This window comes from Gekko japonicus, unplaced genomic scaffold (assembly GCF_001447785.1).
Source record: "Gekko japonicus isolate JY-2015 unplaced genomic scaffold, Gekko_japonicus_V1.1 scaffold462, whole genome shotgun sequence".
In the NCBI taxonomy this organism is placed as follows: Eukaryota; Metazoa; Chordata; class Lepidosauria; order Squamata; family Gekkonidae; genus Gekko; species Gekko japonicus.
In genome coordinates this window covers 416101-426820 of record NW_015175369.1, presented here as the reverse complement: position 1 = coordinate 426820, position 10720 = coordinate 416101, and the positions used below count along the sequence as shown (strand labels likewise).

The 10720-nt window shown below is 47.0% G+C and overlaps 1 protein-coding gene across 1 annotated transcript in view; it reads left to right on the top strand.

The window, feature by feature from the left end:
• Positions 1 to 637: 637 nt before the first annotated feature.
• SCG3 (secretogranin III) overlaps positions 638 to 10720 on the top strand; it is a 54802-nt gene continuing 44719 nt past the window's right edge. Inside the window, exons 1-3 of the mRNA XM_015425481.1 lie at positions 638 to 799; positions 1616 to 1668; positions 10652 to 10697. Of these exons, the coding sequence (XP_015280967.1) occupies positions 709 to 799; positions 1616 to 1668; positions 10652 to 10697 (190 nt within the window). The 5' untranslated portion in view covers positions 638 to 708. The remainder of the gene's footprint in view (positions 800 to 1615; positions 1669 to 10651; positions 10698 to 10720) is intronic.

The following is a 10720-nucleotide window of genomic DNA, read 5'->3' as shown; positions in this document are numbered from 1 at the left end:
TGCCAGGTGCATCAGGAACATGGGCATCACTTATTTTTTAAACAACATCTCCAGTGATGTGTTTGACCTTTCCTCCTCCCTGCATGGGAGCAAAACCTGCATTGTAGGTGGGGATTTTGTACACTAGCCCATCCGGAGGCAGCAGCACTTTGCTTGCGGATCTGAAAGCCTGCTGCCTGCCCAGGAGGAGCCGTTCTATCCAGCAGGCTGGGTTAGCCTAGAGAGCTGTGTGTGGAACCAGGTGGTGCACGCATGCTCCTACATCCACAGCCCCCCTCCCTTTCATTCTCCCTCGCCACCTCCCCTTCTTTCTCCTCCCACTGCTATCCTGAGCTATCCACGGGGGAAAGGAACTGGCTCATCTACTGATATCAAGAGGGGAGGGAAGAGGGGAGGCTAAGCGAGAACAGATCTAGCCACATCCTTGAGCAAGCTGCCTGCTTGCCTTCTCTAGCGGCAAATGACGCTCCTGTGACTTCAGCACTAGCAGGGCTGGACAGCTCCCGGTTCAGGAAGCCACCGCCGCTGGCTGGGACCAACTGAGTCTATAGGGAGGCATCAGCACAACAAAGCCTGCTAAAGGAAGGGGAAGGAGGCATCCTCCCCTTTATCTTGCTCAAACAGCCTCCTGCTCTCCTCAGGCTCCACCAGGGAGTCTTTCTTCCAAACCGCAGTGGAAGCAGACGAGAAGACTGAAGGGGGAGAAAGATGTTTCTCAAGCTAGCTGTCCTGATACCAGCTCTGGCACTGATTGTAGGCCAGGTACATGGCTTCCCCAAGCCCGAGGGCACCAGAGGAGGTATGTAACTCATTGGAACTTTGCATGGTTGTAGGAGCCATTTTAAAACTTCCCGGCATTTGGGCACTTGCAGTCACTTACTCCGACAGTTCATTGCCTTATAAGGTGAAAAAGAGCTTTAAGGATCTGATTTCCACATACCAAGTGGGTGCAACCAACTATTATTTGCCCTTCTCTTTAGAAATTAGTTCCAAGTATCTAGATTTTGTTTTGATGGTCAGCATCGTTGAGTTTGTCTAGTTGAAAAGGAAAATGGTAATTTAATCTTTCCCCTGGACCCCTGGAGAAAAGGAATGTTTAGATTTGTTTATTGTAGCTTTCCTTTCTGGACAATTTCCATCATTCTGGAGTGCTTTCTGAGCAACCTTGTCTGTAGTGCAGCAATTTCCAAGTCTATCTTTGTGAGCTTGCCGTGAATGTCAGAGATCTTTTAAGCTCTTGATTTTTCAAATCCGATTATAGGTTACTGCTATTTTGGTCCAGCTCTTATAGGAGGTTTTAAAATGTGTATTAGAAGGAGGTTTTCTGTTGAGGAAATGCAGGGGTGGTCCAGCATGAGAAGCTATTGAAGGTGCTCTTAGACAAAGGCAAGAACCTCCCCAAGTATTTGTTTCTTCTGTAACTTAATGGCTCCCCTGTCTGTGAGTTATTTTCAGCATCTTGTGCTTTTTGTTAGGAGGACTAATATTTATAGTAGTGTAGGAAAATCTTAAATACTGTGATTTGTTTATTGTTACTTCGTGGGGCATGACTGCATGCATGTGTGTGAGAGATTATATATCACAGTTGTATGTATATGTGTGTCCCTTTTCCTAGATAAAGCCATACACAACAGAGAATTAAGCGTGGAGAGGCCACTAGAAGAACAGGTAGGTTAAAAACTGATACCTGAACAAAGATTCTTTGGCATTTTTACAATGAGCAGATAAATAGATAATCTTGTCTTTTCTGCCGGGAAAATCCCAACAGTTTCCAGGAATAAATTTCAGAATGGTAACCATGCGAGATGCTGTAGCAAAAATAGTGGAATTCTTTGTCACTATCAAGGCAATTACACAGCCGAAATGCATGCATGGTTACATGAATGTAAATCCCACAGAGCTGAATGGGGCTCATGCCCAGGTGAGCGCTAGATTCCAGCCCTGTGGTTGTGACAAGAGCCTATTTTATTAGATGCATGAAGATTGGATTCAGGCTGTGAGAACCAGGGTGGACTGTGAGGCACTCCAGAGGGATCTGTCAAGGCTAGGCAAGTGGGCGTCAGCATGGTAAATGAGGTTCAACGAGGGGAAATGCAAAGTAATGCACATTGGAGCCAAAAATCCTAACTATAAATATACATTGATGGGGTCTGAACTGGTGGTAACTGACCAGAAGAGAGATCTTGGGGTTGTGGTAGGTCACTCACTGAAGCTGTCGACTCAGTGTTTGACTGCAATAAAAAAGGCAAATGCTATGCTGGGGATTATTAGGAAGGGGATTGAAAACAAAACACTCAGTATAGTTCATAATGCCTCTGTAGAAATCTATGGTGCGGCCTCATTTGGAATACTGTGTACGGTTCTGGTCACTGTATCTCAAAAAATATATTATAGCATTGGAAAAGGTGCACAAATGGACAATTAAATTGATTCAGGGGATGGAACACATTCCCTATGAAGAAAGGTTAAAGAGGTTAGAGCTTTTTCGCTTGGAGAAACGATGACTGAGGGGTGACATGATAGAGGTTTACAAATGGGACTTTTCAGCAGAGAAGGCTGCAAAAGAAGTCCTTTTCTCCCTTTCTCACAATACAAGAACTTGTGGGCACTCAAATTAATGAGCAATAGGCTTAGAACAGATAAAAGGAAGTACTTCTTCACCCAAAGAGTAATTAACACATGGAATTCACTGCTGCAGGAAGTGGTGGTAGCTACAAAAATTGACCTGCTTCATAAACATATGGAGCAGAGGTCCATCAGTGGTTATTAGCCACAATGCTTAGATGTAACATTGTGTCTAGGGCAGTGATGCTCTGTATTCTTGGTGCTTGGGAGGCAAAAGTGGGTGGGCTTCTGGAGCTCTGGCCCCGCTGGTGGACCTCCTGATGGCACCTGGTTTTTGGCTGCTGTCTGACACAGAGTGTTGGACTGGATGGACCACTGACCTGATCCAGCATGACTTCTCTTATTTTCTTATGACCTTTATGCACAGCCTACCTTCCATAGAATTTCAGAAGCAGTTAACAGATAAGAACTAGTCATATGGCCCATAAAACTCAGGAACAATATAATGAATGTAGGAAACAGTGGTTAATATGGCAGCAACATAAAAAGACATCTAGTAAAAACATAGGCAAATAAAAGAACCTTCAACTTGCACATAAATACCAGTAGGGTGGCATCAGGTGCGTATCTTAGGGGAATGAGTTCCATAAGTAGGGCACCAACACAAAGAAGGCCCTGTCTTTGCCTCACCTCTGACGACAGAGCACTTTAATTTCAGTTGACAGGCAGGTTTGTATGTGAGGTGGTCCTTATGTTCATGCATTGGATGGTGGGCATTTGCCTTCTGAAATTTCATTCTGAAATGTGTTGGTCTTCAAGGTGATTTGGATGCTTGAGCCACCTTGAGCCAAGTGGAAAGGCAGGCTATAAATATTTTAGTTAATAAATAAATAAAATGCTTTGAATGATAACCAAAGCACTGGGAGGAAATGATGAACTGACTGCCACAGGGTTCCTGCTTTCTTCTCCACCCACTGTTTCCAGTAAGGGCTTCATCTCAACGATTTAATGGAAGCGTCTCTTTCCCCCTCCAAGTAATAATGCTCCATTTTTAAATAATCTATCCTAGGCATTTGTTAAATGCTTCAAAGTATTCTGAATGCATGTCTTGGCGTTAACATCCGCACATTTGGAAACATGGATAACCTTGTGTGTGTCTTCAGCAGAGATGTTAAGTATGAAAGAAAGTCACAAACACTGCTATGAACATAGGAAGACATCTTATATCAATGGTCCATCTAGCTCAGTGCTGTTCTATCCGGCAGTAGCTCTCTGGCAAAGAAAGGTCTTTCCCAACACCTGTTTCTTGAGATCCTTTAACTGGAGATGCCAAGAATTGAACTGGAGACTCTACATGCAAAGCATGTGCTCTATAAATGAGCCACCAATCCTCCCTTTGAATTGTGGCCCCATTCCTCCTTTAGCCACGCCCGTGTAGTGCAATATCCTTTTTTAAATGGAAACATAGAGGAAGTAAGCTCAAGTATGCCTGAACAGTATGTTGCTATTTTTAAAAGGGTAGCTTGTTGTGATATTCCTACCACTACTGTCATTCTTCTGCCAACAAATCACTTCACCACTAGATCGCGGTCACTGTTGGAGCGCCTTCCCTGTGAGGAAGGGCTGAAGAGTCTGGGACTTTTCAGTTTAGAAAAGAGACAACTAAGGGGGGACATAGGGTTGCCAAGTCCGAGCGGCACTGGAGCGGGGGACTCCAGTGCCGCTTCGCAACCACATCACCCGGAAGTGACGCAATCACGTCGGGCACGTTGGGGGCGGGGCCATGATCATCCGAGGGAAAACGATAGAGTTTTCCCTCGGATTATTGTGGCCCCGCCCCCAACATGCCTGACGTTATCACGTCACTTATGGGTGACGTGCACGTCACATGCTTTGGGGGTGGGGTTCCCCCCGGGACCCGATCTGCCGGCGGCGGGTAACGGGTCTCTGGGGCGGGGGTTTCCCTGCCCCCCGGGGGGACTTGGCAAGCCTAGGGGAACATGATAGAGGTTTATAAAATTACGCACCCTGTGGAGAGAGCTGACAAAGAGAACTCTTTCTCCCCCTCCCAAAAGACTAGAATTCGAGGGCACCCAATGAAGCCGATGGGCAGTACGTTCAGGATGGACAAAAGGAAATACTTCTTTACACACTGAGTGATTAAAATGTGGGATTGGCTGCCAGAGGAGGTAGGTGATGGCCACAGGAATAAACAGCTTTAAAAGGGGATTAAATAGATTCATGGAGGAAAAGTCTATCAGTGGCTACTGGCCATGGTGACTGAGGGGAAACCTCCATGTTCAGAGGCAGTTAAGCCTCTGAATCCCAGAGCCAGGAGGCAACCTCAGGAGAAGGCCTCAGCCTCTCTGCCCTGTTGTTGCTCCTCCAGACGAACTGGTTGGCCACAGTGTAAGACAGGATGCTGGACTAGATGGACCACTGGTCTGATCCAACAGGGCTCTTCTAATGTTCTTATGTCACCACTAGCCTTAAGCTTTCACTAGCTTTCGTAACTATTTCTGATACGTCTTGCTGATGGGGAAAAAATCCCATCCACCATTTGTTCAATAAGACCCATGAGAGCAGTTTATTATTGTACATTTGTAGCATTTTCAGTGTACCATACAATTCCTACAGCAACCCTGGTGAGAGTTCAGAAGGGCTGCCTAATTCTTCACTTCTACTGGGGTCACTCCCATTGTTTGGCACAAGGGGTGTTGTTCTGGGATATTCATGAGATTGGATTACTTCTGACACCCACGGGATAGCACTGGGCAAGCTAAAGTATCTCCACATAGGCCTAGAATCATCGAATCATAGAGCTGGAAGGTACCTCCAGGGTCGTTTAGTCCAGCCCCCTGCACAATGCAGGAAATTCACAACTACCTTCCCTCGCCATGCCCCCTGTAACCCCTGCTCCATGCCAAGAAGATGGCAAAGAAACCTTCAGGCACTGTGCCCTTTTCTCTGGCTGAGCATGTCACATTTAATCTAAGGGCAGAGGTGTAGCAAGTTCCAATGTTCCCTCTAAGCTGTGGAGTCTGGTGAGCAAAAATTCTACTTTGTGAGCTATCGACGTTGAAGTTGTGAGCGAGCGATTTGGCTCCTGCCTGAATTAGCTTGCTCTGGAGCCATCCTTCCTGAGCTAAGACAAACAATGTGTGAGCCGGAGGCTATTAAACTGTGAGCTAGCTCACACAAACTCAGCTTAGAGGGAACACTGGTAGCCACTGAGCCATCATGGGGCAGTGACTCACTCCAACCCAGACCTTTCCAAAAACAGGTTTGTAAAAATTTGTGACAATCCATATTAAGGCCTTGGAGCTTATTTTTAGAATGGGAAAATTCCTGGCTTGGAAGAAAAGCAAACAAACACTGGCAACAGATGGCTCCTAAAAGTGTTCGTACTGCAAACAACATCTTACTGACGCACACTCCCAATTCTTCTCTCTGGAGATTACCCCTGGCTCCTGATCACCACCACCCTTATTATAAGGCATGCCCCTAGGGTGCTTTAACTGTTGGCAAGGCCAGGTGCTTAAAAGGTGTGCGGGGGGGGGGGGTAACTTTAGGGATCTGTTATTTATTTATTTATTTAAGGAAGGTGCTCATTTAAGTTCACTACACAGCATCCCTGACCTGGATGGCCCAGGCTAGCCCAATCTTGTCAGATCTTGGAAACTAAGCCGGGTCAGCCCTGCCTAGTATTTGGATGGGAGACCGCCAAGGAAGTCCAGGGTCACAACACAAGAGGCAAGCAAGGGCAAACCACCTCTGAATGTCTATTTTCTTGAAAACCTTACCGGGAGACACCATCAGTTACCTGTGACTTGATGGCACTTTCCAGCACCACCACAAAGCACGTTAACTTAAAAAATGCCTGTTCTTTCTTAGCTTTTCCAAGCTGGGTTTTTGCTCCAGGTTGGCACCTTAACTGCGCCTGTTTCCCCCTTCCATTTGCTCTCCTGTTTTTGTTTTTCGAGTTTTCCCCTGTGTTGTTTCGGAAAAACCACAAAAGTGATCTGTGAAAAGACATGGGGAAAACTCAAAGAAAATCTGGGTTGAGCAACAGCCCAGCAAGCAATGCCAAACCAGAGCAAAAACCCAGGGCAGAGAAGCCTCTTTAGTATGTCTCTGATGCGAACAGTTTATAGACATTAATTATAGAAGTCGCTCAGATGGAAGGGAGGGTTGTGGAAAGTAGGTGATTGTGAAGACATGGCTGGTTTTACATTTATGTCTTTTAAGCTCCACCAGGATACATATAGGGTTGCTAACAAACTGGTCCATCTAGCTGTCCCTTTAATATCAGTTTGATCTGCAGCAGTCATCAGGTGATGCTGCACCATGCCATGAAAGGTTTATCAACTGCCTGCTTCTGCACATTAAACCTCTATCAAAGGGACAGGATATCCCCCCACCCCCGCATGCTTCCCCATTAGCACAGAGGGATGGGTATAGCCATGTCTAAGGGGATCACAGAGCCACACATTACCCCTACCAGCATAGATTTAAGAAGCTGAATTGCTGCCTTCAGGTCCTGGGGGAATTTAGCTAAATGGCTGGCCTCAGCGAGAGGTGAGGTATTAGCAAGGATCTACTACCTATGTCTATGGGCATCTTTCCCTTTTAAGAGAGCTCTCAATAACCAGTCTGTTGTTTAACCAAAAGCGTTGTTTTTATTAAAAGAAGAAACCCTAATAAAATGCACACATACAGAAATAAAACATGTTAGAACATACACACTAGTAATGGAAGTACAGAGGTGAGTGAGAATAATAGGAGGGTGTAGGGGGAATTATACTTTACCTATCCAGGAGATCAGGAGTCCGTGGAGCAGAGACTGTGAAGATGGAAAGTGACCCAAACAAAGTTTGAGGGTGTGCTGCCAGTAGGCGCCTGGGGCAGACACACAGAGACTGAGCTCTGAATGCTATTTTTATAGGAAAAATGTGTCCTGAGGCAGTCTGACATTTGTCTAACATTTGTGCCTCAAAATAATGCCAAAAATGGCTTTCCCAGGATAAACAAAGACCTGGAAAAATTGTGACAGTTTGCATGAGAGTTTAGGTCCCGTGTAAACTAAGGTCTTAATGTGCCTTTGATAAGATTAGCTAGAGGTGTCTGTGAATGGCCGAATAGCATTTTCAGGAACGGACAAAGGGAGCAGGAGATATTCTTAGGAGGGGTTTTGGATGTAAAATAGGGTTTGGGCTGAAACTCTGGTTGCTTCCTCCATTGATTCAGAATTTAAACTAATCAGGAAACAATGCTGATTGGTGACCCTCCTTTTGTGTTAGGTGGGAAAGAGGGGAGGCTATTATTGTGAAAGAAATGTGGGGATGAAAAGGTGAAGGGAGACTGGTAGGATTAGTAATCCAGGTTGAATGGTGTTAGCTTTGGGGTGAGGCAGGTCCACTGTTTGGCAAATGCAGGTGTCAGGGTGGGGGGGGGTCTGCAGCTGGGTCACAACAAGATCGCATGTGCTGCCCAGGGTCGCTGCCTGGGCATGATTATAGGGCCTGCCAGTTCTGGTGTCCATCTTTGTGCCCACTTATGTCAAGATGCCTGGTATATAGACTCCTGGGGCACCCCAGTGGGGTCCGTTGCTGGTTGAAATGACCCCTCCTGAGACACAGATGGTCTGCATGCTTACACACAAGTCCTTTGTAACATGAATTAATTGCTTAAATGCAGGGCTGGCCCCAGCTTATTTTACACCCTAGGCGAGGATCCCTTCTGGCGCCCCCCATGCCCCCCTCCCCCCTTGCAATGCCAGTAGCTCAGAGTCAAAAAGTAGTATTTTTGCTCACAGGACTCCACAGCTTAGAGGAACATTGCACAGGAGTGTAACCAGGGCACTTTAGGCAGTGCTCAGCAGACCTCCACACCCCCAGCGCCTTTCCCGGCCCCTGCCGGCGGAGCCTCCCACGGGCTGGCAGGTCGTAGGAATGGACCGCACTGGGTAGGGGGGCTTTTGGCGGGGGGTGGGGGGTGGGTGCAGTTTGGTGCCCCTAAGGGCCGGCCTGCTCTAGGCGAACACCTAGTTAGTGAGCCGGCCCTGCTTAAATGGTGGGAGGCTGCAAACATGGAAGGCACACCAATCCTTCTTCCACAGCACCAAGCTAATGACTGCCTACTCTCCCAGAAGCCAGAGTCAGCCCCATTTGAGAGGTCGGAGGGAGCTAAGACCTAGGAGAGGCTTCTCTGCTTCCTGACTCCCTGGTGTCTGTGGGGGTTGCAGCTATTTGATGGTATTTTTTGCAGAGCTGGCTAATGAGGAAAGGCAGTTCCAGCTCGGAACACACTAAAACAAAGGTTAGGGAATGGCTATTTGAATCTGTCAGTTCCTTCAAAATGGCAATAGAAATTCACTGAATTTCTGACAGGAGTGTATTAAAGCAAGGGGGATTCCGTTGCTTAGACAATGAACCCCAAAGCTCTACGTTCTAGGACTTCTAGCTCTGAGAGGACCTCTGAGGGAGGTCTTTCCAGCAGAAAATTGTGGAGGAGGGCCCGGTCCTTTGGAGGCTACAAGTAACTCCTATACTATCCTTAGAGTTGTGAGCCAGAAGCTGAGAGTCAGTATGGTAAAGTTGAGTGTTGGACTTTAAATCTGGGAGAGCCATGTTCAAATCCTCACTGAACAATGGTATTCAATGGGGGAGGGGTCTTGAATCAGGGGAAGGGGCTGTGGATTAGTGGTAGAGCACCTTTTTGTCATGCAGAAGGCCCCGGATCGAGTCCCTGGCATCTACAGAGACTCAAATAGGGGGTGATGTAAAAAACCCCGGACACTGGAGAGCTGCTGCCAGTCAGAGGGGACAGTAGAGAACTTGATGGACCAAGAGTCCGAGTTAGTATATGGCCGCTTCACAAGTTCGTGTGTGCTCTTAGCCTAATCTACATCACAGGGTTGTTGTAAGGTTACAATGAGAGACCCACATTTCTGGCTTGAGCTCTGTGGAATGAGGGTAGGATAAAAAGGTAATTCATAGTAACCTGGTTGCAGGGCTGCTGCTGGGGGGGGGGGCTTTTTGTTTACCATGTCCAGAATAGTGGGGGTTTCTCCCCTTTTTTTGGGGGGGGGTATTTTGTGTGAGTATGCCAGGAAGTCATGGTTGACTTCTCACGATCCCTAGCGGGGCTTGGATGTTTCACAGAGGTGGCTTCCTATTGCCTGCCTCCGCGTCCCAGCCCTGGTATTCCTATGGTCTCCCTTCCAAGTACTTGCCCAGGGTCGGCCCTGCTTAGCTTCCGAGATTTGACGTGATCCAGCTTGTCTGGGCTGTTCAGGTCAGGGCTTCATGTCCTGAATAGTAAACGTCAAAGTTTGGCTGCATTGTTTGTTTCACCACAACACATCCATGCATTTTCACCCAATATGTAAACAATAAGAACTTTGTTGGGAGCAAGTGGCAGTTCTGGTGAGAGCAAGGAATTGTAGAAGTACAAATACTGATCTTTTTTAAAGCAACATTTGAAGGGAAAAAACACCCTTTTTCATTCATATATATATATTTGGTGTTAAAGGGTCTCATCCGAAATGATTTCTTTAGGAAAGTTTTCCCACTGAGTCTCAAATAAACAGCACCAGTCAAATCATAAGGGGTTAGGGGAGATCACTCATTGTTTGTGCCGGGACACCAAAGGTAGTGACCATCAAGGGTCATTTCCTGTGGGAGCGCACAGGAGCGGAGTTCCGGCAGTAAGGAGCTCAGGGGGGCGGGCACGTGCAACAAGCCCCACCCCCTGCTTCCAGCAGCACTCAGTTGGGCCATGAGGAGCAAGAAGCAGCCAGGTAAGTTGCAGAGCCCCTCCCCCGGCCCGCCTTCAGGTACAAGCTCTCCCTCCTCTGTGAGGACAGATCTGCACATTCCCCCCCCCCCAATAGCTAGCAATCCAAAACAGTCCAGTGGAGCCTGAGTGGTGGGTGTTGCCTTCTGACACACTTCCGGTGATGTCAAGGGGTGTGGTGTATGCAAATAAGTTATGCTAATGTTATGCTAATGAGCTCCTGCACCTCTTTTTCTACGAAATGACCCCTGGTGACCATGTATATTTTCCATCATTCTCCCCAAAACAGATTGCCGAGGCAGAGGAAGACAGAAGGAAAAAAAACATCCTGACAGGTAACTCTTCCTTTACTTATTAA